At 40.4% G+C, this 27,598-nt stretch overlaps 1 protein-coding gene across 4 annotated transcripts in view; it reads left to right on the top strand.

Moving 5' to 3' along the window:
* The window catches only part of LOC135554330 (multiple C2 and transmembrane domain-containing protein 2-like), a 112,600-nt gene extending 86,319 nt beyond the window's left edge, over positions 1-26,281 (top strand). For 3 of the 4 annotated variants that reach the window (XM_064986581.1, XM_064986600.1, XM_064986591.1), the window contains 6 exons: positions 524-637; positions 2,100-2,141; positions 5,961-6,070; positions 22,056-22,165; positions 22,431-22,528; positions 23,891-26,281. In XM_064986581.1, the coding sequence (XP_064842653.1) occupies positions 524-637; positions 2,100-2,141; positions 5,961-6,070; positions 22,056-22,165; positions 22,431-22,528; positions 23,891-23,965 (549 nt within the window). In that variant the 3' untranslated portion in view covers positions 23,966-26,281. Of the gene's footprint in view, positions 1-523; positions 638-2,099; positions 2,142-5,960; positions 6,071-22,055; positions 22,166-22,430; positions 22,529-23,890 lie in introns of those variants that run through there. The other variant, XM_064986608.1, reaches the window with a different exon arrangement.
* Positions 26,282-27,598: the final 1,317 nt, after the last annotated feature.

The following is a 27,598-nucleotide window of genomic DNA, read 5'->3' on the forward strand; positions in this document are numbered from 1 at the left end:
GAGAAGAAGAGATGGAGTGTATGGTAAATACAGTGTATGTCATGTATTTAATGTTCAGTTAATGAAGTGACCCTTTATCAGTTTATCCTCCCTTCTCCCATCTCCCTTCTCCCATCTGCCTCTCCTCTCCCCTACTCCTCCCCTGTACTCATCCTCTCATCTCCCCTCTCTTCTCACCCTACTCCTCCCCTCTTCTCCCATCCTCCTCTCCACTACTCCTCCCCTGTACTCCTCATCTCCTTCCCTACTTCACTCCCCTCTGTCCTATGCTACTTCTCTTCTCCTCCTCCCCTCTCATCCCCTACTCCTCTCCTCTCATCTCCTTCTCTACTCCTTCTCCTCCCCTACTCCGCTCCCCTCTGTCCTATGCTACTTCTCTTCTCCTCCTCCCCTCTCATCCCCTACTCCTCTCCCCTCATCTCCTTCTCTACTCCTTCTCCTCCCCTACTCCGCTCCCCTCTGTCCTATGCTACTTCTCTTCTCCTCCTTTCCTCTCCTCCTCTCCCGTTCTCTCTTCCTATAGATATTCCTGCTGGCGGTGTGGCATTGGGAGTTCTACATGTTGCCTCTCTGTCTGGTTCTGCTCATCACATGGAACTATCTTCAGATTGCATCTGGACGGGCCAACCAGGACCTGGTCAGTACAGCGCCTCGCTCCAATCAGCCATGTTTAATCCTATTCCCCTACAACTATTACCACTATATCCTAGATTCTACAACTACTTCCACTATCTCCTAGATTCTAAAACTATTACCACTATCTCCTAGATTCTAGAACTACTACCACTATCCCCTAGATTCTACAACTATTACCACTATCCCCTAGATTCTAGAACTATTACCACTATCTCCTAGATTCTACAACTATTACCACTATCCCCTAGATTCTACAACTATTACCACTATCCCCTAGATTCTACAACTATTACCACTATCCCCTAGATTCTACAACTATTACCACTATCCCCTAGATTCGACAACTATTACCACTATCTCCTAGATTCTACAACTATTACCACTATCCCCTAGATTCCACAACTATTACCACTATCCCCTAGATTCTACAACTATTACCACTATCCCCTAGATTCCACAACTATTACCACTATCCCCTAGATTCTACAACTATTACCACTATCCCCTAGATTCCACAACTATTACCACTATCCCCTAGATTCTACAACTATTACCACTATCCCCTAGATTCCACAACTATTACCACTATCCCCTAGATTCCACAACTATTACCACTATCCCCTAGATTCTACAACTATTACCACTATCCCCTAGATTCTACAACTATTACCACTATCCCCTAGATTCCACAACTATTACCACTATCCCCTAGATTCTACAACTATTACCACTATCTCCTAGATTCTACAACTATTACCACTATCCCCTAGATTCTACAACTACTACCACTATCCCCTAGATTCTACAACTATTACCACTATCTCCTAGATTCCACAACTATTACCACTATCCCCTAGATTCCACAACTATTACCACTATCCCCTAGATTCCACAACTATTACCACTATCCCCTAGATTCTACAACTATTACCACTATCCCCTAGATTCGACAACTATTACCACGATCTCCTAGATTCTACAACTATTACCACTATCTCCTAGATTCTACAACTATTACCACTATCTCCTAGATTCTACAACTATTACCACTATCTCCTAGATTCTACAACTACTACCACTATCCCCTAGATTCTACAACTACCACTATCTCCTAGATTCTAGAACTACTACCACTATCTCCTAGATTCTAGAACTACTACCACTATCTCCTAGATTCTAGAACTACTACCACTATCTCCTAGATTCTAGAACTACTACCACTATCTCCTAGATTCTAGAACTACTACCAAAGCCCTCAGCATGATCATGTGTTAGTCAGTGCAGAGGATCAGTCATGTGAGGTCATCTGTTCGCATCCCGACACACTACATGGACCTACTACTGTACACCAACCAGTGGAGGCTGCTGAGGGGAGGACAGCTCATAATAATGCCTGGATTAATGTAGTGAACCACAAGTCTGGACATTTCCTATCCTTCACTTTACTAATCTTTTCTTTCTAGGATAATATGGACTTGGGCGATGAAGATGATGAAGATGAAAAGGTAGCATAGTTTCCCATTATGTTTCATAATGACTCATAATACCTGGTTTCTACATCGCAATGACTGATAATGCTGTGGTTCTACATCGCAATGACTGATAATACTGAGTTTCTACATAGTAATGACCGATAATGCTGAGTTTCTACATAGTAATGACTGATAATGCTGAGTTTCTACATAGTAATGACTGATAATGCTGAGTTTCTACATAGTAATGACCGATAATGCTGAGTTTCTACACAGTAATGACTGATAATGCTAAGTTTCTACATAGTAATGACTGCTAATACTGAGTTTCTACATAGTAATGACTGATAATACTGAGTTTCTACATAGTAATGACTGATAATACTGAGTTTCTACATAGTAATGACCGATAATGCTGAGTTTCTACACAGTAATGACTGATAATGCTAAGTTTCTACATATTACTGACTGATAATGTTGGGGTTCTGCATGTTAATGACCAATAATGCTGGAGTTCTACATAGTAATGACGGATAATGTTGAGTTTCTACATAGTAATGACTGATAATGCTAGGTTTCTACATAGTAATGGCTAATAATGCTGGGGTTCTACATAGTAATGACTGAATAATGCTGAGTTTCTATATAGTAATGACTGATAATGCTGGGTTTCTACATAGTAATGACTCAATACCTGGTTTCTACATAGTATATTTTGTTGGTAATGACTGATAATGCTGGGTTTCTACATAGTAATGACTCAATACCTGGTTTCTACATAGTAATTTTAGTTGGTAATGACTGGTAATGCTGGGTTTCTATATAGAGGATCTGTCTGACTGTAGAAGCTCTGTCTGTCTGACTGTAGAAGCTCGTCTGTCTGACTGTAGAGGATCTGTCTGTCTGACTGTAGAGGATCTGTCTGTCTGACTGTGGATGTTCTGTCTGTCTGACTTTGGACGTTCTGTCTGACTGTAGAGGTTCTGTCTGTCTGTCTGTAGAGGTTCTGTCTGTCTGTAGAGGTTCTGTCTGACTGTAGAGGATCTGTCTGTCTGTAGAGGTTCTGTCTGACTGTAGAGGATCTGTCTGTCTGACTGTAGAGGTTCTGTCTGACTGTAGAGGATCTGTCTGTCTGACTGTAGAGGATCTGTCTGACTGTAGAGGATCTGTCTGACTGTAGAGGATCTGTCTGACTGTAGAGGATCTGTCTGTCTGACTGTAGAGGTTCTGTCTGACTGTAGAGGATCTGTCTGACTGTAGAGGATCTGTCTGACTGTAGAGGATCTGTCTGTCTGACTGTAGAGGATCTGTCTGACTGTAGAGGATCTGTCTGACTGTAGAGGATCTGTCTGACTGTAGAGGATCTGTCTGTCTGACTGTAGAGGTTCTGTCTGACTGTAGAGGATCTGTCTGTCTGACTGTAGAGGATCTGTCTGACTGTAGAGGATCTGTCTGACTGTAGAGGATCTGTCTGACTGTAGAGGATCTGTCTGACTGTAGAGGATCTGTCTGTCTGACTGTAGAGGATCTGTCTGACTGTAGAGGATCTGTCTGACTGTAGAGGATCTGTCTGACTGTAGAGGATCTGTCTGACTGTAGAGGATCTGTCTGTCTGACTGTAGAGGATCTGTCTGACTGTAGAGGATATGTCTGTCTGTAGAGGTTCTGTCTGACTGTAGAAGATATGTCTGTCTGACTGTAGAGGATCTGTATGTCTGACTGTAGAGGATCTGTCTGTCTGACTGTGGAGGTTCTGTCTGACTGTGGAGGTTCTGTCTGACTGTTTAGGTTCTGTCTGTCTGACTGTAGAGGATCTGTCTGTCTGACTGTAGAGGATCTGTCTGTCTGACTGTGGATGTTCTGTCTGTCTGACTGTGGACGTTCTGTCTGTCTGACTGTAGACGTTCTGTCTGTCTGACTGTAGACGTTCTGTCTGTCTGACTGTAGACGTTCTGTCTGTCTGACTGTAGACGTTCTGTCTGTCTGACTGTAGACGTTCTGTCTGTCTGACTGTAGACGTTCTGTCTGTCTGACTGTAGACGTTCTGTCTGTCTGACTGTAGACGTTATGTCTGTCTGAATGTAGAGGTTATGTCTGACTAGAGGATCTGTCTGTGACTGTAGAGGATCTGTCTGTGACTGTAGAGGTTCTGTCTGTCTGACTGTGGAGGTTCTGTCTGTCTGACTGTGGAGGTTCTCTCTGTCTGACTGTGGAGGTTCTGTCTGTCTGACTGTAGAGGATCTGTCTGTGACTGTAGAGGTTCTGTCTGTCTGACTGTGGAGGTTCTGTCTGTCTGACTGTGGAGGTTCTGTCTGACTGTGGAGGTTCTGTCTGACTGTGGAGGTTCTGTCTGACTGTAGAGGATCTGTCTGTCTGACTGTAGAGGATCTGTCTGTCTGACTGTGGAGGTTCTGTCTGTCTGTAGAGGTTCTGTCTGACTGTGGAGGTTCTGTCTGACTGTGGAGGTTCTGTCTGTCTGACTGTAGACGTTCTGTCTGACTGTAGATGATCTGTCTGTCAGACATGTAGAACTGACTGGTCCTTTAATGTATCTAAAGACATGTAGAACTGACTGGTCCTTTAATGTATCTAAAGACGAAGAACTGACTGGTCCTTTAATGTTGGAGGAATCTGAAGACGTAGAACTGACTGGTCCTTTACTGTATCTAAAGACATGTAGAACTGACTGGTCCTTTAATGAATCTAAAGACATGTAGAACTGACTGGTCCTTTAATGTATCTAAAGACATGCAGAACTGACTGGTCCTTTAATGTATCTAAAGACATGTAGAACTGACTGGTCCTTTAATGTATGTAAAGACGAAGAACTGACTGGTCCTTTAATGTATCTAAAGACATGTAGAACTGACTGGTCCTTTAATGAATCTAAAGACATGTAGAACTGACTGGTCCTTTAATGTATCTAAAGACATGTAGAACTGACTGGTCCTTTAATGTATCTAAAGACATGCAGAACTGACTGGTCCTTTAATGTATCTAAAGACATGTAGAACTGACTGGTCCTTTAATGTATGTAAAGACGAAGAACTGACTGGTCCTTTAATGTATCTAAAGACATGTAGAACTGACTGGTCCTTTAATGAATCTAAAGACATGTACAACTGACTGGTCCTTTAATGAATCTAAAGACATGTAGAACTGACTGGTCCTTTAATGTATCTAAAGACATGTAGAACTGACTGGTCCTTTAATGCATCTAAAGACATGTAGAACTGACTGGTCCTTTAATGAATCTAAAGACATGTAGAACTGACTGGTCCTTTAATGTATCTAAAGACATGTAGACCTGACTGGTCCTTTAATGTATCTAAAGACATGCAGAACTGACTGGTCCTTTAATGTATCTAAAGACATGTAGAACTGACTGGTCCTTTAATGTATGTAAAGACATGTAGAACTGACTGGTCCTTTAATGTATCTAAAGACGAAGAACTGACTGGTCCTTTAATGTTGGACGAATCTGAAGACGTAGAACTGACTGGTCCTTTACTGTATCTAAAGACATGTAGAACTGACTGGTCCTTTAATGTATCTAAAGACATGTAGAACTGACTGGTCCTTTAATGTATGTAAAGACATGTAGAACTGACTGGTCCTTTAATGAATCTAAAGACATGTAGAACTGACTGGTCCTTTAATGAATCTAAAGACATGTAGAACTGACTGGTCCTTTAATGAATCTAAAGACATGTAGAACTGACTGGTCCTTTAATGTATCTAAAGACATGTAGAACTGACTGGTCCTTTAATGTATGTAAAGACATGTAGAACTGACTGGTCCTTTAATGAATCTAAAGACATGTAGAACTGACTGGTCCTTTAATGTTGTAGGAATCCGAGAAGAGAGGTTTGATGGAAAAAATTCACATGGTTCAAGAGACTGTCATCACTGTCCAAAACCTGTTGGAGGAAATCGCATGCTTCGGGGAGAGAATTAAGAAGTGAGCATTTTAGTCTGATTTAGACATGTGTTTATTTCAATTGTGCATAAATGTTGATTTGACATGGTGTTCTGGTTTTGACGTGTTTATTTTAATTGTCCATAAATGTTGATTTGCCATGGTGTTCTGGTTTGAAGTATTTATTCTGTATATGGTTCTGGTTGTTGCATGTCAATTATTTTGTATTATCAATGAAATTTAGAATAATTAGATAGTGTGTTATATTCCTGCAATAATGTTTTATCACGTATCCAATCAATAGGAATTGTCAATATTGGTTTTGTTTTATCAATTCAAAATTTTGTTTATATTTTTTGTATGTTTCTGCCCATATCTCCTCCAACCAAAATGAAGTTGGGCAGGTAGCCTAGCGGTTAGAGCTTTGGGGTGGTAACCCAAAAGTTAGGGAGGCAGGTAGCCTAGCGGTTAGCGCTTTGGGGTGGTAACCCACTAGTTAGGGAGGCAGGTAGCCTAGAGGATAACGCTTTGGGGTGGTAACCCACTCGTTAGGGAGGCAGGTAGCCTAGTGGTTAGCGCTTTGGGGTGGTAACCCACTAATTAGGGAGGCAGGTAGCCTAGCGGTTAGAGCTTTGGGGTGGTAACCCAAAGGGTGTTGGTTCGAACATCAGAGCCGACAAGGTGAAAAATCTGTCGATATGCCATTGAGCAAGTCACTTAAACCTAATTTGCTCCACTGGTGCTGAACTACTACGACTGACCCTGTAAAACAACACATTCCACTGCACCTATCATACTACCATGACTGACCCTGTAAAACAACACATTCCACTGCACCTATCATACTACCATGACTGACCCTGTAAAACAACACATTCCACTGCACCTATCATACTACCATGACTGACCCTGTAAAACAACACATTCCACTGCACCTATCATACTACCATGACTGACCCTGTAAAACAACACCTATCATACTACCATGACTGACCCTGTAAAACAACACCTATCATACTACCATGACTGACCCTGTAAAACAACACCTATCATACTACCATGACTGACCCTGTAAAACAACACCTATCATACTACTATGACTGACCCTGTAAAACAACACCTATCATACTACCATGACTGACCCTGTAAAACAACACATTCCACTGCACCTATCATACTACCATGACTGACCCTGTAAAACAACACATTCCACTGCACCTATCATACTACCATGACTGACCCTGTAAAACAACACCTATCATACTACCATGACTGACCCTGTAAAACAACACATTCCACTGCACCTATCATACTACCATGACTGACCCTGTAAAACAACACCTATCATACTACCATGACTGACCCTGTAAAACAACACCTATCATACTACCATGACTGACCCTGTAAAACAACACCTATCATACTACCATGACTGACCCTGTAAAACAACACATTCCACTGCACCTATCATACTACCATGACTGACCCTGTAAAACAACACCTATCATACTACCATGACTGACCCTGTAAAACAACACCTATCATACTACCATGACTGACCCTGTAAAACAACACCTATCATACTACCATGACTGACCCTGTAAAACAAAACAACATCATTCATGACTGACCCTGTAAAACAACACCTATCATACTACCATGACTGACCCTGTAAAAAAACAACACCTATCATACTACCATGACTGACCCTGTAAAACAACACCTATCATACTACCATGACTGACCCTGTAAAACAACACCTATCATACTACCATGACTGACCCTGTAAAAAACACCTATCATACTACCATGACTGACCCTGTAAAACAACACCTATCATACTACCATGACTGACCCTGTAAAACAACACCTATCATACTACCATGACTGACCCTGTAAAACAACACCTATCATACTACCATGACTGACCCTGTAAAACAACACCTATCATACTACCATGACTGACCCTGTAAAACAACACATTCCACTGCACCTATCATACTACCATGACTGACCCTGTAAAACAACACATTCCACTGCACCTATCATACTACCATGACTGACCCTGTAAAACAACACATTCCACTGCACCTATCATACTACATGACATGACTGACCCTGTAAAACAACACCTATCATACTACCATGACTGACCCTGTAAAACAACACCTATCATACTACCATGACTGACCCTGTAAAACAACACCTATCATACTACCATGACTGACCCTGTAAAACAACACCTATCATACTACTATGACTGACCCTGTAAAACAACACCTATCATACTACCATGACTGACCCTGTAAAACAACACATTCCACTGCACCTATCATACTACCATGACTGACCCTGTAAAACAACACATTCCACTGCACCTATCATACTACCATGACTGACCCTGTAAAACAACACCTATCATACTACCATGACTGACCCTGTAAAACAACACATTCCACTGCACCTATCATACTACCATGACTGACCCTGTAAAACAACACCTATCATACTACCATGACTGACCCTGTAAAACAACACCTATCATACTACCATGACTGACCCTGTAAAACAACACCTATCATACTACCATGACTGACCCTGTAAAACAACACATTCCACTGCACCTATCATACTACCATGACTGACCCTGTAAAAAAACAACACCTATCATACTACCATGACTGACCCTGTAAAACAACACCTATCATACTACCATGACTGACCCTGTAAAAAAACAACACCTATCATACTACCATGACTGACCCTGTAAAACAACACATTCCACTGCACCTATCATACTACCATGACTGACCCTGTAAAACAACACCTATCATACTACCATGACTGACCCTGTAAAACAACACCTATCATACTACCATGACTGACCCTGTAAAACAACACCTATCATACTACCATGACTGACCCTGTAAAACAACACCTATCATACTACCATGACTGACCCTGTAAAACAACACCTATCATACTACCATGACTGACCCTGTAAAACAACACCTATCATACTACCATGACTGACCCTGTAAAAAAACAACACCTATCATACTACCATGACTGACCCTGTAAAACAACACCTATCATACTACCATGACTGACCCTGTAAAACAACACCTATCATACTACCATGACTGACCCTGTAAAACAACACCTATCATACTACTATGACTGACCCTGTAAAACAACACCTATCATACTACCATGACTGACCCTGTAAAACAACACCTATCACACTACTATGACTGACCCTGTAAAACAACACCTATCATACTACTATGACTGACCCTGTAAAACAACACCTATCATACTACCATGACTGACCCTGTAAAACAACACATTCCACTGCACCTATCATACTACCATGACTGACCCTGTAAAACAACACCTATCATACTACCATGACTGACCCTGTAAAACAACACATTCCACTGCACCTATCATACTACCATGACTGACCCTGTAAAACAACACCTATCATACTACCATGACTGACCCTGTAAAACAACACCTATCACACTACCATGACTGACCCTGTAAAACAACACCTATCATACTACTATGACTGACCCTGTAAAACAACACCTATCATACTACCATGACTGACCCTGTAAAACAACACGTATCATACTACCATGACTGACCCTGTAAAACAACACCTATCATACTACCATGACTGACCCTGTAAAACAACACCTATCATACTACCATGACTGACCCTGTAAAACAACACGTATCATACTACTATGACTGACCCTGTAAAACAACACCTATCATACTACCCATGACTGACCCTGTAAACAACACCTATCATACTACTATGACTGACCCTGTAAAACAACACCTATCATACTACTATGACTGACCCTGTAAAACAACACCTATCATACTACCATGACTGACCCTGTAAAACAACACCTATCATACTACCATGACTGACCCTGTAAAACAACACCTATCATACTACCATGACTGACCCTGTAAAACAACAACTTCCACAACACCTATCATACTACCATGACTGACCCTGTAAAACAACACCTATCATACTACCATGACTGACCCTGTAAAACAACACCTATCATACTACCATGACTGACCCTGTAAAACAACACCTATACCATGACTGACCCACTACATACATGACTGACCCTGTAAAACAACACCTATCATACTACTATGACTGACCCTGTAAAACAACACCTATCATACTACCATGACTGACCCTGTAAAACAACACCTATCATACTACCATGACTGACCCTGTAAAACAACACCTATCATACTACCATGACTGACCCTGTAAAACAACACCTATCATACTACCATGACTGACCCTGTAAAACAACACGTATCATACTACTATGACTGACCCTGTAAAACAACACCTATCATACTACCATGACTGACCCTGTACTACAACACCTATCATACTACTATGACTGACCCTGTAAAACAACACCTATCATACTACTATGACTGACCCTGTAAAACAACACCTATCATACTACCATGACTGACCCTGTAAAACAACACCTATCATACTACCATGACGGACCCTGTAAAACAACACCTATCATACTACTATGACTGACCCTGTAAAACAACACCTATCATACTACCATGACTGACCCTGTAAAACAACACCTATCATACTACCATGACTGACCCTGTAAAACAACACATTCCACTACACCTATCATACTACCATGACTGACCCTGTAAAACAACACCTATCATACTACCATGACTGACCCTGTAAAACAACACCTATCATACTACCATGACTGACCCTGTAAAACACATTCCACTGCACCTATCATACTACAATGACTGACCCTGTAAAACAACACCTATCATACTACCATGACTGACCCTGTAAAACAACACCTATCATACTACCATGACTGACCCTGTAAAACAACACCTATCATACTACCATGACTGACCCTGTAAAACAACACCTATCATACTACCATGACTGACATACCTGTGAAAACAACACATTCCACTGCACCTATCATACTACAATGACTGACCCTGTAAAACAACACCTATCATACTACCATGACTGACCCTGTAAAACAACACCTATCATACTACCATGACTGACCCTGTAAAACAACACCTATCATACTACCATGACTGACCCTGTAAAACAACACCTATCATACTACCATGACTGACCCTGTAAAACAACACATTCCACTGCACCTATCATACTACCATGACTGACCCTGTAAAACAACACATTCCACTGCACCTATCATACTACCATGACTGACCCTGTAAAACAACACCTATCATACTACCATGACTGACCCTGTAAAACAACACCTATCATACTACCATGACTGACCCTGTAAAACAACACCTATCATACTACCATGACTGACCCTGTAAAACAACACCTATCATACTACCATGACTGACCCTGTAAAACAACACCTATCATACTACCATGACTGACCCTGTAAAACAACACCTATCATACTACTATGACTGACCCTGTAAAACAACACGTATCATACTACTATGACTGACCCTGTAAAACAACACCTATCATACTACCATGACTGACCCTGTAAAACAACACCTATCATACTACTATGACTGACCCTGTAAAACAACACCTATCATACTACTATGACTGACCCTGTAAAACAACACCTATCATACTACCATGACTGACCCTGTAAAACAACACCTATCATACTACCATGACGGACCCTGTAAAACAACACCTATCATACTACTATGACTGACCCTGTAAAACAACACCTATCATACTACCATGACTGACCCTGTAAAACAACACCTATCATACTACCATGACTGACCCTGTAAAAAACTACAACACCTATCATACTACCATGACTGACCCTGTAAAACAACACCTATCATACTCACTGACCCTGTAAAACAACACACTACCATGACTGATAAAACAACATATCATACTACTATGACTGACCCTGTAAAACAACACCTATCATACTACCATGACTGACCCTGTAAAACAACACCTATCATACTACCATGACTGACCCTGTAAAACAACACCTATCATACTACTATGACTGACCCTGTAAAACAACACCTATCATACTACCATGACTGACCCTGTAAAACAACACCTATCATACTACCATGACTGACCCTGTAAAACAACACCTATCATACTACCATGACTGACCCTGTAAAACAACACCTATCACACTACCATGACTGACCCTGTAAAACAACACCTATCATACTACTATGACTGACCCTGTAAAACAACACCTATCATACTACCATGACTGACCCTGTAAAACAACACCTATCATACTACCATGACTGACCCTGTAAAACAACACCTATCATACTACCATGACTGACCCTGTAAAACAACACCTATCATACTACCATGACTGACCCTGTAAAACAACACGTATCATACTACTATGACTGACCCTGTAAAACAACACCTATCATACTACCATGACTGACCCTGTACTACAACACCTATCTACCATGACTGACCCTACTACTATGACTGACCCTGTAAAACAACACCTATCATACTACTATGACTGACCCTGTAAAACAACACCTATCATACTACCATGACTGACCCTGTAAAACAACACCTATCATACTACCATGACGGACCCTGTAAAACAACACCTATCATACTACTATGACTGACCCTGTAAAACAACACCTATCATACTACCATGACTGACCCTGTAAAACAACACCTATCATACTACCATGACTGACCCTGTAAAACAACACATTCCACTACACCTATCATACTACCATGACTGACCCTGTAAAACAACACCTATCATACTACCATGACTGACCCTGTAAAACAACACCTATCATACTACCATGACTGACCCTGTAAAACAACACATTCCACTGCACCTATCATACTACAATGACTGACCCTGTAAAACAACACCTATCATACTACCATGACTGACCCTGTAAAACAACACCTATCATACTACCATGACTGACCCTGTAAAACAACACCTATCATACTACCATGACTGACCCTGTAAAACAACACCTATCATACTACCATGACTGACCCTGTAAAACAACACATTCCACTGCACCTATCATACTACAATGACTGACCCTGTAAAACAACACCTATCATACTACCATGACTGACCCTGTAAAACAACACCTATCATACTACCATGACTGACCCCTGTAAAACAACACCTATCATACTACCATGACTGACCCTGTAAAACAACACCTATCATACTACCATGACTGACCCTGTAAAACAACATCATACTACCATGACTGACCCTGTAAAACAACACATTCCACACCTATCATACTACCATGACTGACCCTGTAAAACAACACAACACCTATCATACTACCATGACTGACCCTGTAAAACAACACCTATCATACTACCATGACTGACCCTGTAAAACAACACCTATCATACTACCATGACTGACCCTGTAAAACAACACCTATCATACTACCATGACTGACCCTGTAAAACAACACCTATCATACTACCATGACTGACCCTGTAAAACAACACCTATCATACTACCATGACTGACCCTGTAAAACAACACCTATCATACTACTATGACTGACCCTGTAAAACAACACCTATCATACTACTATGACTGACCCTGTAAAACAACACCTATCATACTACCATGACTGACCCTGTACTACAACACCTATCATACTACTATGACTGACCCTGTAAAACAACACCTATCATACTACTATGACTGACCCTGTAAAACAACACCTATCATACTACCATGACTGACCCTGTAAAACAACACCTATCATACTACCATGACTGACCCTGTAAAACAACACCTATCATACTACCATGACTGACCCTGTAAAACAACACCTATCATACTACCATGACTGACCCTGTAAAACAACACCTATCATACTACCATGACTGACCCTGTAAAACAACACATTCCACTACACCTATCATACTACCATGACTGACCCTGTAAAACAACACCTATCATACTACCATGACTGACCCTGTAAAACAACACCTATCATACTACCATGACTGACCCTGTAAAACAACACATTCCACTGCACCTATCATACTACAATGACTGACCCTGTAAAACAACACCTATCATACTACCATGACTGACCCTGTAAAACAACACCTATCATACTACCATGACTGACCCTGTAAAACAACACCTATCATACTACCATGACTGACCCTGTAAAACAACACCTATCATACTACCATGACTGACCCTGTAAAAAACACATTCCACTGCACCTATCATACTACCATGACTGACCCTGTAAAACAACACCTATCATACTACCATGACTGACCCTGTAAAACAACACCTATCATACTACCATGACTGACCCTGTAAAACAACACCTATCATACTACCATGACTGACCCTGTAAAACAACACCTATCATACTACCATGACTACCATGACTGACCCTGTAAAACACATTCCACTGCACCTATCATACTACCATGACTGACCCTGTAAAACAACACATTCCACTGCACCTATCATACTACCATGACTGACCCTGTAAAACAACACCTATCATACTACCATGACTGACCCTGTAAAACAACACCTATCATACTACCATGACTGACCCTGTAAAACAACACCTATCATACTACCATGACTGACCCTGTAAAACAACACCTATCATACTACCATGACTGACCCTGTAAAACAACACCTATCATACTACCATGACTGACCCTGTAAAACAACACCTATCATACTACTATGACTGACCCTGTAAAACAACACATTCCACTGCACCTATCATACTATCATACTACCATGACTGACCCTGTAAAACAACACCTATCATACTACCATGACTGACCCTGTAAAAAACAACACCTATCATACTACCATGACTGACCCTGTAAAACAACACCTATCATACTACCATGACTGACCCTGTAAAACAACACATTCCACTGCACCTATCATACTACCATGACTGACCCTGTAAAACAACACCTATCATACTACCATGACTGACCCTGTAAAACAACACATTCCACTCACCTATCATACTACATGACTGACCCTGTAAAACAACACCTATCATACTACCATGACTGACCCTGTAAAACAACACCTATCATACTACCATGACTGACCCTGTAAAACAACACCTATCATACTACCATGACTGACCCTGTAAAACAACACCTATCATACTACCATGACTGACCCTGTAAAACAACACATTCCACTGCACCTATCATACTACCATGACTGACCCTGTAAAACAACACCTATCATACTACCATGACTGACCCTGTAAAAAACACACACCTATCATACTACCATGACTGACCCTGTAAAACAACACCTATCATACTACCATGACTGACCCTGTAAAACAACACCTATCATACTACCATGACTGACCCTGTAAAACAACACCTATCATACTACCATGACTGACCCTGTAAAACAACACCTATCATACTACCATGACTGACCCTGTAAAACAACACCTATCATACTACCATGACTGACCCTGTAAAACAACACCTATCATACTACCATGACTGACCCTGTAAAACAACACCTATCATACTACCATGACTGACCCTGTAAAACAACACCTATCATACTACCATGACTGACCCTGTAAAACAACACCTATCATACTACCATGACTGACCCTGTAAAACAACACCTATCATACCATGACTGACCCTGTAAAACAACACCTATCATACTACCATGACTGACCCTGTAAAACAACACCTATCATACTACCATGACTGACCCTGTAAAAAACAACACACCTATCATACTACCATGACTGACCCTGTAAAACAACACCTATCATACTACCATGACTGACCCTGTAAAACAACACCTATCATACTACCATGACTGACCCTGTAAAACAACACCTATCATACTACCATGACTGACCCTGTAAAACAACACCTATCATACTACCATGACTGACCCTGTAAAACAACACATTCCACTGCACCTATCATACTACCATGACTGACCCTGTAAAACAACACCTATCATACTACCATGACTGACCCTGTAAAACAACACCTATCATACTACCATGACTGACCCTGTAAAACAACACCTATCATACTACCATGACTGACCCTGTAAAACAACACCTATCATACTACCATGACTGACCCTGTAAAACAACACCTATCATACTACCATGACTGACCCTGTAAAACAACACCTATCATACTACCATGACTGACCCTGTAAAACAACACCTATCATACTACCATGACTGACCCTGTAAAACAACACCTATCATACTACCATGACTGACCCTGTAAAATCAACACCTATCATACTACCATGACTGACCCTGTAAAACAACACCTATCATACTACCATGACTGACCCTGTAAAACAACACCTATCATACTACCATGACTGACCCTGTAAAAAAACACATTCCACTGCACCTATCATACTACCATGACTGACCCTGTAAAACAAAACAACCCTGTAAAACAACACCTATCATACTACCATGACTGACCCTGTAAAACAACACCTATCATACTACCATGACTGACCCTGTAAAACAAACATCATACTACCATGACACCCTGTAAAACAACACCTATCATACTACCATGACTGACCCTGTAAAACAACACATTCCACTGCACCTATCATACTACCATGACTGACCCTGTAAAACAACACCTATCATACTACCATGACTGACCCTGTAAAACAACACCTATCATACTACCATGACTGACCCTGTAAAACAACACATATCATACTACCATGACTGACCCTGTAAAACAACACCTATCATACTACCATGACTGACCCTGTAAAACAACACATTCCACTGCACCTATCATACTACCATGACTGACCCTGTAAAACAACACCTATCATACTACCATGACTGACCCTGTAAAACAACACCTATCATACTACCATGACTGACCCTGTAAAACATCACCTATCATACTACCATGACTGACCCTGTAAAACAACACCTATCATACTACCATGACTGACCCTGTAAAACAACACCTATCATACTACCATGACTGACCCTGTAAAACAACACCTATCATACTACCATGACTGACCCTGTAAAACAACACCTATCATACTACCTATGACTGACCCTGTAAAACAACACCTATCATACTACCATGACTGACCCTGTAAAACAACACATTCCACTGCACCTATCATACTACCATGACTGACCCTCATAAAACAACACCTATCATACTACCATGACTGACCCTGTAAAACAACACCTATCATACTACCATGACTGACCCTGTAAAACAACACATTCCACTGCACCTATCATACTACCATGACTGACCCTGTAAAACAACACATTCCACTGCACCTATCATACTACCATGACTGACCCTGTAAAACAACACCTATCATACTACCATGACTGACCCTGTAAAACAACACCTATCATACTACCATGACTGACCCTGTAAAACATCACCTATCATACTACAATGACTGACCCTGTAAAACAACACCTATCATACTACCATGACTGACCCTGTAAAACAACACCTATCATACTACCATGACTGACCCTGTAAAACAACACCTATCATACTACAATGACTGACCCTGTAAAACAACACCTATCATACTACCATGACTGACCCTGTAAAACAACACCTATCATACTACCATGACTGACCCTGTAAAACAACACCTATCATACTACCATGACTGAACCTGTAAAACAACACATTCCACTGCACCTATCATACTACCATGACTGACCCTGTAAAACAACACCTATCATACTACCATGACTGACCCTGTAAAACAACACCTATCATACTACCATGACTGACCCTGTAAAACAACACCTATCATACTACCATGACTGACCCTGTAAAACAACACCTATCATACTACCATGACTGACCCTGTAAAACAACACCTATCATACTACCATGACTGACCCTGTAAAACAACACCTATCATACTACCATGACTGACCCTGTAAAACAACACCTATCATACTACCATGACTGACCCTGTAAAACAACCCATACTACCATGACTGACCCTGTAAAACAACACCTATCATACTACCATGACTGACCCTGTAAAACAACACCTATCATACTACCATGACTGACCCTGTAAAACAACACCTATCATACTACCATGACTGACCCTGTAAAACAACACCTATCATACTACCATGACTGACCCTGTAAAACAACACCTATCATACTACCATGACTGACCCTGTAAAACAACACATTCCACTGCACCTATCATACTACCATGACTGACCCTGTAAAACAACACCTATCATACTACCATGACTGACCCTGTAAAACAACACCTATCATACTACCATGACTGACCCTGTAAAACAACACATTCCACTGCACCTATCATACTACCATGACTGACCCTGTAAAACAACACCTATCATACTACCATGACTGACCCTGTAAAACAACACCTATCATACTACCATGACTGACCCTGTAAAACAACACATTCCACTGCACCTATCATACTACCATGACTGACCCTGTAAAACAACACCTATCATACTACCATGACTGACCCTGTAAAACAACACCTATCATACTACCATGACTGACCCTGTAAAACAACACATTCCACTGCACCTATCATACTACCATGACTGACCCTGTAAAACAACACCTATCATACTACCATGACTGACCCTGTAAAACAACACCAATCATACTACCATGACTGACCCTGTAAAACAACACCTATCATACTACCATGACGGACCCTGTAAAACAACACCTATCATACTACCATGACTGACCCTGTAAAACAACACCTATCATACTACCATGACTGACCCTGTAAAACAACACATTCCACTGCACCTATCATACTACCATGACTGACCCTGTAAAACAACACCTATCATACTACCATGACTGACCCTGTAAAACAACACCTATCATACTACCATGACTGACCCTGTAAAACAACACCTATCATACTACCATGACTGACCCTGTAAAACAACACCTACGGTGCCTTGCGAAAGTATCCGGCCCCCTTGAACTTTGCGACCTTTTGCCACATTTCAGGCTTCAAACATAAAGATATAAAACTGTATTTTTTTGTGAAGAATCAACAACAAGTGGGACACAATCATGAAGTGGAACGACATTTATTGGATATTTCAAACTTTTTTAACAAATCAAAAACTGAAAAATTGGGCGTGCAAAATTATTCAGCCCCTTTAAGTTAATACTTTGTAGCGCCACCTTTTGCTGCGATTACAGCTGTAAGTCGCTTGGGGTATGTCTCTATCAGTTTTGCACATCGAGAGACTGAAATTTTTTCCCATTCCTCCTTGTAAAACAGCTCAAGCTCAGTGAGGTTGGATGGAGAGCATTTGTGAACAGCAGTTTTCAGTTCTTTCCACAGATTCTCGATTGGATTCAGGTCTGGACTTTGACTTGGCCGTTCTAACACCTGGATATGTTTATTTTTGAACCATTCCATTGTAGATTTTGCTTTATGTTTTGGATCATTGTCTTGTTGGAAGACAAATCTCCGTCCCAGTCTCAGGTCTTTTGCAGACTCCATCAGGTTTTCTTCCAGAATGGTCCTGTATTTGGCTCCAACCATCTTCCCATCAATTTTAACCATCTTCCCTGTCCCTGCTGAAGAAAAGCAGGCCTAAACCATGATGCTGCCACCACCATGTTTGACAGTGGGGATGGTGTGTTCAAGGTGATGAGCTGTGTTGCTTTTATGCCAAACATAACGTTTTGCATTGTTGCCAAAAAGTTCAATTTTGGTTTCATCTGACCAGAGCACCTTCTTCCACATGTTTGGTGTGTCTCCCAGGTGGCTTGTGGCAAACTTTAAACGACACTTTTTATGGATATCTTTAAGAAATGGCTTTCTTCTTGCCACGCTTCCATAAAGGCCAGATTTGTGCAATATACGACTGATTGTTGTCCTATGGACAGAGTCTCCCACCTCAGCTGTAGATCTCTGCAGTTCATCCAGAGTGATCATGGGCCTCTTGGCTGCATCTCTGAACAGTCTTCTCCTTGTATGAGCTGAAAGTTTAGAGGGACGGCCAGGTCTTGGTAGATTTGCAGTGGTCTGATACTCCTTCCATTTCAATATTATCGCTTGCACAGTGCTCCTTGGGATGTTTAAAGCTTGGGAAATCTTTTTGTATCCAAATCCGGCTTTAAACTTCTTCACAACAGTATCTCGGACCTGCCTGGTGTGTTCCTTGTTCTTCATGATGCTCTCTGCGCTTTTAACGGACCTCTGAGACTCACAGTGCAGGTGCATTTATACGGAGACTTGATTACACACAGGTGGATTGTATTTATCATCATTAGTCATTTAGGTCAACATTGGATCATTCAGAGATCCTCACTTAACTTCTGGAGAGAGTTTGCTGCACTGAAAGTAAAGGGGCTGAATAATTTTGCACGCCTAATTTTTCAGTTTTTGATTTGTTAAAAAAGTTTGAAATATCCAATAAATGTCGTTCCACTTCATGATTGTGTCCCACTTGTTGTTGATTCTTCACAAAAAAATACAGTTTTATATCTTTATGTTTGAAGCCTGAAATGTGGCAAAAGGTCGCAAAGTTCAAGGGGGCCGGATACTTTCGCAAGGCACTGTATCATACTACCATGACTGACCCTGTGAAACAACACATTCCACTGCACCTCTCCGCTGTATGTAATTATCTTTGAATATCTTGTAGTCCTCAATATTGTTGTAGTATCCACATGTGTTTCTACTCAATATGAATATTTAGTGTTTCTACTCTATATGAATATTTAGTGTTTCTACTCAATATGTATTGTGTTTCTACTCAATATGTATAGTGTTTTTACTCAATATGAATACGTATTGTGTCTCTACTCAATATGAATATATATTGTTTCTACTCGATATGCATTGTGTTTCTACTCAATATGTATTGTGTTTTTACTCAATATGTATTGTGTTTCTACTCAATATGAATATTTAGTGTTTCTACTCAATATGAATATTTAGTGTTTCTACTCAATATGAATATTTAGTGTTTCTGCTCTATATGAATATTTAGCATTTCTACTCAATATGAATATGTATTATGTTTTTACTCAATATGTATTGTGTTTCTACTCTATATGAATATTTAGCATTTCTACTCAATATGAATGTGTATTGTGTCTCTACTCTGTATTGTGTTTCTACTCAATATTTATTGTGTTTCTACTCAATATGAATATGTATTGTGTTTCTACTCAGTATGTATTGTGTTTCTACTCAGTATGTATTGTGTTTCTACTCAATATATATTGTGTTTCTACTCAATATGAATATGTATTGTGTTTCTACTCTATGTATTGTGTTTCTACTCAATATGAATATGTATTGTGTTTCTAGTCAATATGAATATATATTGTGTTTCTAGTCAATATGAATATGTATTGTGTTTCTAGTCAATATGAATATATATTGTGTTTCTAGTCAATATGAATATGTATTGTGTTTCTACTCAATATATATTGTGTTTCTACTCAATATGAATATGTATTGTGTTTCTACTCAATATGAATATGTATTGTGTTTCTACTCAATATGAATATGTATTGTGTTTCTACTCAATATGAATATGTATTGTGTTTCTAGTCAATATGAATATGTATTGTGTTTCTACTCAATATGAATATATATTGTGTTTCTACTCAATATGAATATGTATTGTGTTTCTACTCAATATGAATATATATTGTGTTTCTAGTCAATATGAATATGTATTGTGTTTCTAGTCAATATGAATATGTATTGTGTTTCTACTCAATATGAATATGTATTGTGTTTCTACTCAATATGAATATGTATTGTGTTTCTAGTCAATATGAATGTGTATTGTGTTTCTAGTCAATATATATTGTGTTTCTAGTCAATATGAATATGTATTGTGTTCTCTTCTTCAGCACCTTTAACTGGTCAGTACCGTTCCTCTCCAACCTTGCCTTCCTTATCCTGGTGACAGTAACAGTTCTGACATACTTCATCCCTGTACGATATATCCTTCTATTATGGGGTAAGTGCATGTTTTCATTTGTTAAGATATCTAGAACTATTGTCAATTTTCCATGTCAATTGATTCTATGAGGTCAGCATATCAAATATACCAAAACAATACAGTATCATACATGCCGTGCTGATAGGCTGTAAAGTAAGTACACACATGTATTGACAACTTGTTCCTTTTCTTTTTTTATTTAATTATAGCTGCATCAGATCCACCCAGATTACTGGTTTATACAGACTGTTTTATTTTGCTTCTCCTGAATGTCTGTTTTCAGGAATTAATAAATTCACCAAGAAATTACGGGCCCCGTACGCCATTGACAACAATGAGGTGTTGGATTTCCTGAGGAGAGTTCCTTCAGATGTTCACAAGGTAAGTGTCTATCAAGGTTAAAGGGCAATTCCACCACTTTTCAACAGATAACACAGTGATTTAGGAAGACTGTGAGATCAGCGGGGAGCTGGATAATACTCTTCCTGCCTGGAAAGTCATCACATGTAAATGTAGAAACTCTGCATGAAAAGTGAAAACCTAAAGGACCTTTTCTTCTTATGTTTGTAGCTACAGAACATAGAAATGTGTTGTTATTCACATATGTAGACACTGGTGTGGTTCTGGGCATAGTGAATGGGAGTTTAAAAAGTGGTGGAATTATCCTTTTCAGGTTATTGCCTCTAAATCAGATTCAGGAAGCCAGTAAACCTCTAGATCATATTCAGTGAGACAGTAATTCTCTATTCTTTCAGGTTATAACCTCTAGATCAGATTCAGGAAGCCAGTAAACCTCTAGTATTTCAGGTTATAACCTCTAGATCAGATTCAGGAAGCCAGTAAACCTCTAGTCTTTCAGGTTATAACCTCTAGATCAGATTCAGGAAGCCAGTAAACCTCTAGATCAGATTCAGGATGCTAGTAAACCTCTAGATCAGATTCAGGAAGCCAGTAAACCTCTAGATCAGATTCAGGATGCTAGTAAACCTCTAAATCAGATTCAGGAAGCCAGTAAACCTCTAGATCAGATTCAGGATGCCAGTAAACCTCTAGTATTTCAGGTTATAACCTCTAAATCAGATTCAGGAAGCCAGTAAACCTGTAGATCAGATGCAGGATGCTAGTAAACCTCTAGATCAGATTCAGGAAGGTAGTAAACCTCTAGATCAGATTCAGGATGCCAGTAAACCTCTAGTATTTCAGGTTATAACCTCTAGATCAGATTCAGGAAGCCAGTAAACCTCTAGATCAGATTCAGGAAGCCAGTAAACCTCTAGATCAGATTCAGGAAGCCAGTAAACCTATATCCCACATGTTGTTGCCTAGGTAATTATAGCCCGGTCTAATGTCTGTTTAATGTTTCCTCCCTAACAGCCCTTGCGGATTATACAAGGTGTTAGGGTCAGGTGCCTTTCAGTTGCCGGGCGAAGGCACCACAGAGCTGATAACTTCTGTGACTATTGTCACCACAGAGTTTGAGAGTAGGGTTGCAAAATTCTGTTAACTTTCCCAAAAGTCCTAGTTTTTGGGGGGAAATCTGTTGGAAGATTCATGGATTCAGGAGGGAATAAGCAGGAAGTGTGTGAATCCTCCAATCGGGGAAGTTAGCAGAATTCTGCAACACTAGTTGAGAGCTACTGTGACTGTTGTGTGACCGCACCTGGTAGTATGACCTCCTCAGACACTGTAGCCCTACAGCTCTGCTGTTATGAATTATACCTGGCCATATTCCTCTGTGTGTAGGTGCAGTACAGCGAGCTGAAGACTTTGAGCGCCCAGAGTCCTCTGAGGAGGAAGAGAACCATTGAGAGGAGGTGATGGAGGAGTGATCTATGGTCCCCAATGGAAGACATGTGCACACTGTTGCCGCCTCAGACGTATGCCTGTGTGAAACTGGGCGTATAGTGGAGGATATGCAGGCCATGTCTGGATCATATTCCTCTATGTTCAGAATTGGTTAGAAAACTGCTCCTGGGTTACTGGTCCTCTGGAGCTCAGTTTGTAGAACATGGCACTTGCTGTGCCAGGATAGTGGGTACAATTCCTGAGATCACCCATATGTATACACGCATAACTAAGGCTCTTTGGGATAAAAGCATCTGCTACATGGCGTCTATACTGAACAAAAATGGCAACGCAACATGCAACAATTTCAAAGATTTTCCTGACTTACAGTTCATAGAAGAAAATCAGTCAATTATTTCAGCCCTAATCAATGGATTTCACATGACTGGGATGCAGGTGGTTGGATTATCTTGGCAAAGGAGAAATGCTCACTAACAGAGGAATGTCAAGCTTTTTGTACGTATGGAACAATTCTGGGATTTTTATTTCAGCTCATGAAACATGGGACCAACACTTTACATGTTGCGTTTGTATGTATTCAGTGTGTATTAGCAGTCAGACATGGATATTGGATCACCAGCAGGCTAAAGATCACCAGCATGTTTTCCACCTACTCTACATCAAAATGGCCTCAACACTGACTTTCGTTCAACACTTTTGATAATATTGTTCACTTATTTTTGTTTTATCGAAAGATACTATTTAATCAAAAACAGTTTTATCCTGATTTGTTCTTCTCCACTTTTCTGATTTTTAAAAATGTATTTCTGTTTTACGTATCTACAATTTTAGTTGTTAAAGTTTCAGAATATTATCTTTTTATATTTTTAGGAGAGATGTCTGAATGAATCAAAATCTGGTTTAACTCGTCAATAGAATCTAATGTCTGAATGAATCAAAATCTGGTTTAACTCGTCAATAGAATCTAATGTCTGAATGAATCAAAATCTCCTCTAACTCGTCAATAGAATCTAATGTCTGAATGAATCAAAATCTGGTTTAACTCGTCAATAGAATCTAATGTCTGAATGAATCAAAATCTCCTCTAACTCGTCAATAGAATCTAATGTCTGAATGAATCAAAATCTGGTTTAACTCGTCAATAGAATCTAATGTCTGAATGAATCAAAATCTGCTCTAACTTGTCAATAGAATCTAATGTCTGAATGAATCAAAATCTGGTTTAACTCGTCAATAGAATCTAATGTCTGAATGAATCAAAATCTGCTCTAACTCGTCAATAGAATCTAATGTCTGAATGAATCAAAATCTGCTCTAACTCGTCAATAGAATCTAATGTCTGAATGAATCAAAATCTGGTTTAACTCGTCAATAGAATCTAATGTCTGAATGAATCAAAATCTGCTCTAACTCGTCAATAGAATCTAATGTCTGAATGAATCAAAATCTGCTCTAACTCGTCAATAGAATCTAATGTCTGAATGAATCAAAATCTGCTCTAACTCGTCAATAGAATCTAATGTCTGAATGAATCAAAATCTGCTCTAACTCGTCAATAGAAATCTAATGTCTGAATGAATCAAAATCTGCTCTAACTCGTCAATAGAATCTAATGTCTGAATGAATCAAAATCTGCTCTAACTCGTCAATAGAAATCTAATGTCTGAATGAATCAAAATCTGCTCTAACTCGTCAATAGAAATCTAATGTCTGAATGAATCAAAATCTGCTCTAACTCGTCAATAGAAATCTGTCATTCTGAAGCTACCGTTATTTTTTATTGTAAATCCAGATCAGGTTGAAATGTGTTTTTACAGATAATGAAATAATCTCATTTCAATATTTCTAGATTTTACTTTCTTTTTAGAATGCACCATATTGAGATGTTACTTGGTCCTCAGTGGACAACCCCCCCCCCCCCCATATCAGCAGTAACATGTAAACATTCAAGACCCTCAACATTTCTCATATCCTCATTCCCATCATATACAGTATCATGTAAACATTCAAGACCCTCAACATTTCTCATATCCTCATTCCCATCATATGCAGTATAGAGGGTGAAAAGCTTTAACACTATATGTATTATTTGATGTATTACATGTTATATATATACAATGTCTACCTTTCACACTGAATGTGTAATATTGTGTGTCTTGACTGTTGGATTGAGATGTTTCCACCCTCTACATTCCTGATGGTCCTGAACATGCTGCTGTTGCTGATGAAAGCTGTGGGACCAATTTTTAAACACCTGATATCATGTATTGGTGTTGTTTCTGAAGAGTTTCTCTCACCATACAATAAACACAGCATGATTTACCTCAACGGATACTTTTACAGTTTGTCTGACTATGTCTGTCTGTCTGTCTGTCTACATGCCTACCTGTCTATGTCTGTCTATGTCTATGTCTATGTCTATGTCTGCCTGCCTGCCTGCCTGCCTGCCTGCCTGCCTGCCTGTCTATGTCTGTCTGTCTGCCTGCCTGTCACCCAGCTATCTGCTACCTAGCTACCACACAACCCAACCAACAAGCTACCATGCTATATGCTACCTAGCTACCACACAACCCAACCACCAAGCTACCAGGCGGTCTGCTACCTAGCTACCACACAACCCAACCACCAAGCTACCACACAACCCAACCACCAAGCTACCAGGCTATCTGCTACCTAGCTACCACACAACCCAATCACCAAGCTACCAGGCTGTCTGCTACCTAGCTACCACACAACCCAACCACCAAGCTACCATGCTATCTGCTACCACACAACCCAACCACCAAGCTACCAGGCTATCTATACCCCACCACCCTACAACACAATAGTACCACACCACCCTACAACACAACAGTACCCACCACCCTACAACACAACAGTACCCACCACCCTACAACACAATAGTACCCCACCACCCTACAACACAACAGTACCCACCACCCTACAACACAACAGTACCCACCACCCTACAACACAACAGTACCCCACCAACCTACAACACAACAGTACCCCACCACCCTACAACACAACAGTACCCCACCACCCTACAACACAACAGTACCCACCACCCTACAACACAACAGTACCCACCACCCTACAACACAACAGTACCCACCACCCTACAACACAACAGTACCCTACCACCCTACAACACAACAGTACCCTACCACCCTACAACACAACAGTACCCACTACCCTACAACACAACAGTGCCCCACCACCCTACAACACAACAGTACCCCACCACCCTACAACACAACAGTACCCCACCACCCTACAACACAACAGTACCCACCACCCTACAACACAACAGTACCCACCACCCTACAACACAACAGTACCCACCACCCTACAACACAACAGTACCCACCACCCTACAACACAACAGTACCCACCACCCTACAACACAACAGTACCCACCACCCTACAACACAACAGTACCCTACCACCCTACAACACAACAGTACCCACCACCCTACAACACAACAGTACCCCACCACCCTACAACACAACAGTACCCACCACCCTACAACACAACAGTACCCACCACCCTACAACACAACAGTACCCACCACCCTACAACAGAACAGTACCCCACCACCCTACAACACAACAGTACCCCAGCACCCTACAACACAACAGTAC

The sequence above is a fragment of the Oncorhynchus masou genome, chromosome 2 (genome assembly GCF_036934945.1).
Source record: "Oncorhynchus masou masou isolate Uvic2021 chromosome 2, UVic_Omas_1.1, whole genome shotgun sequence".
Classification (NCBI taxonomy): domain Eukaryota; kingdom Metazoa; phylum Chordata; class Actinopteri; order Salmoniformes; family Salmonidae; genus Oncorhynchus; species Oncorhynchus masou.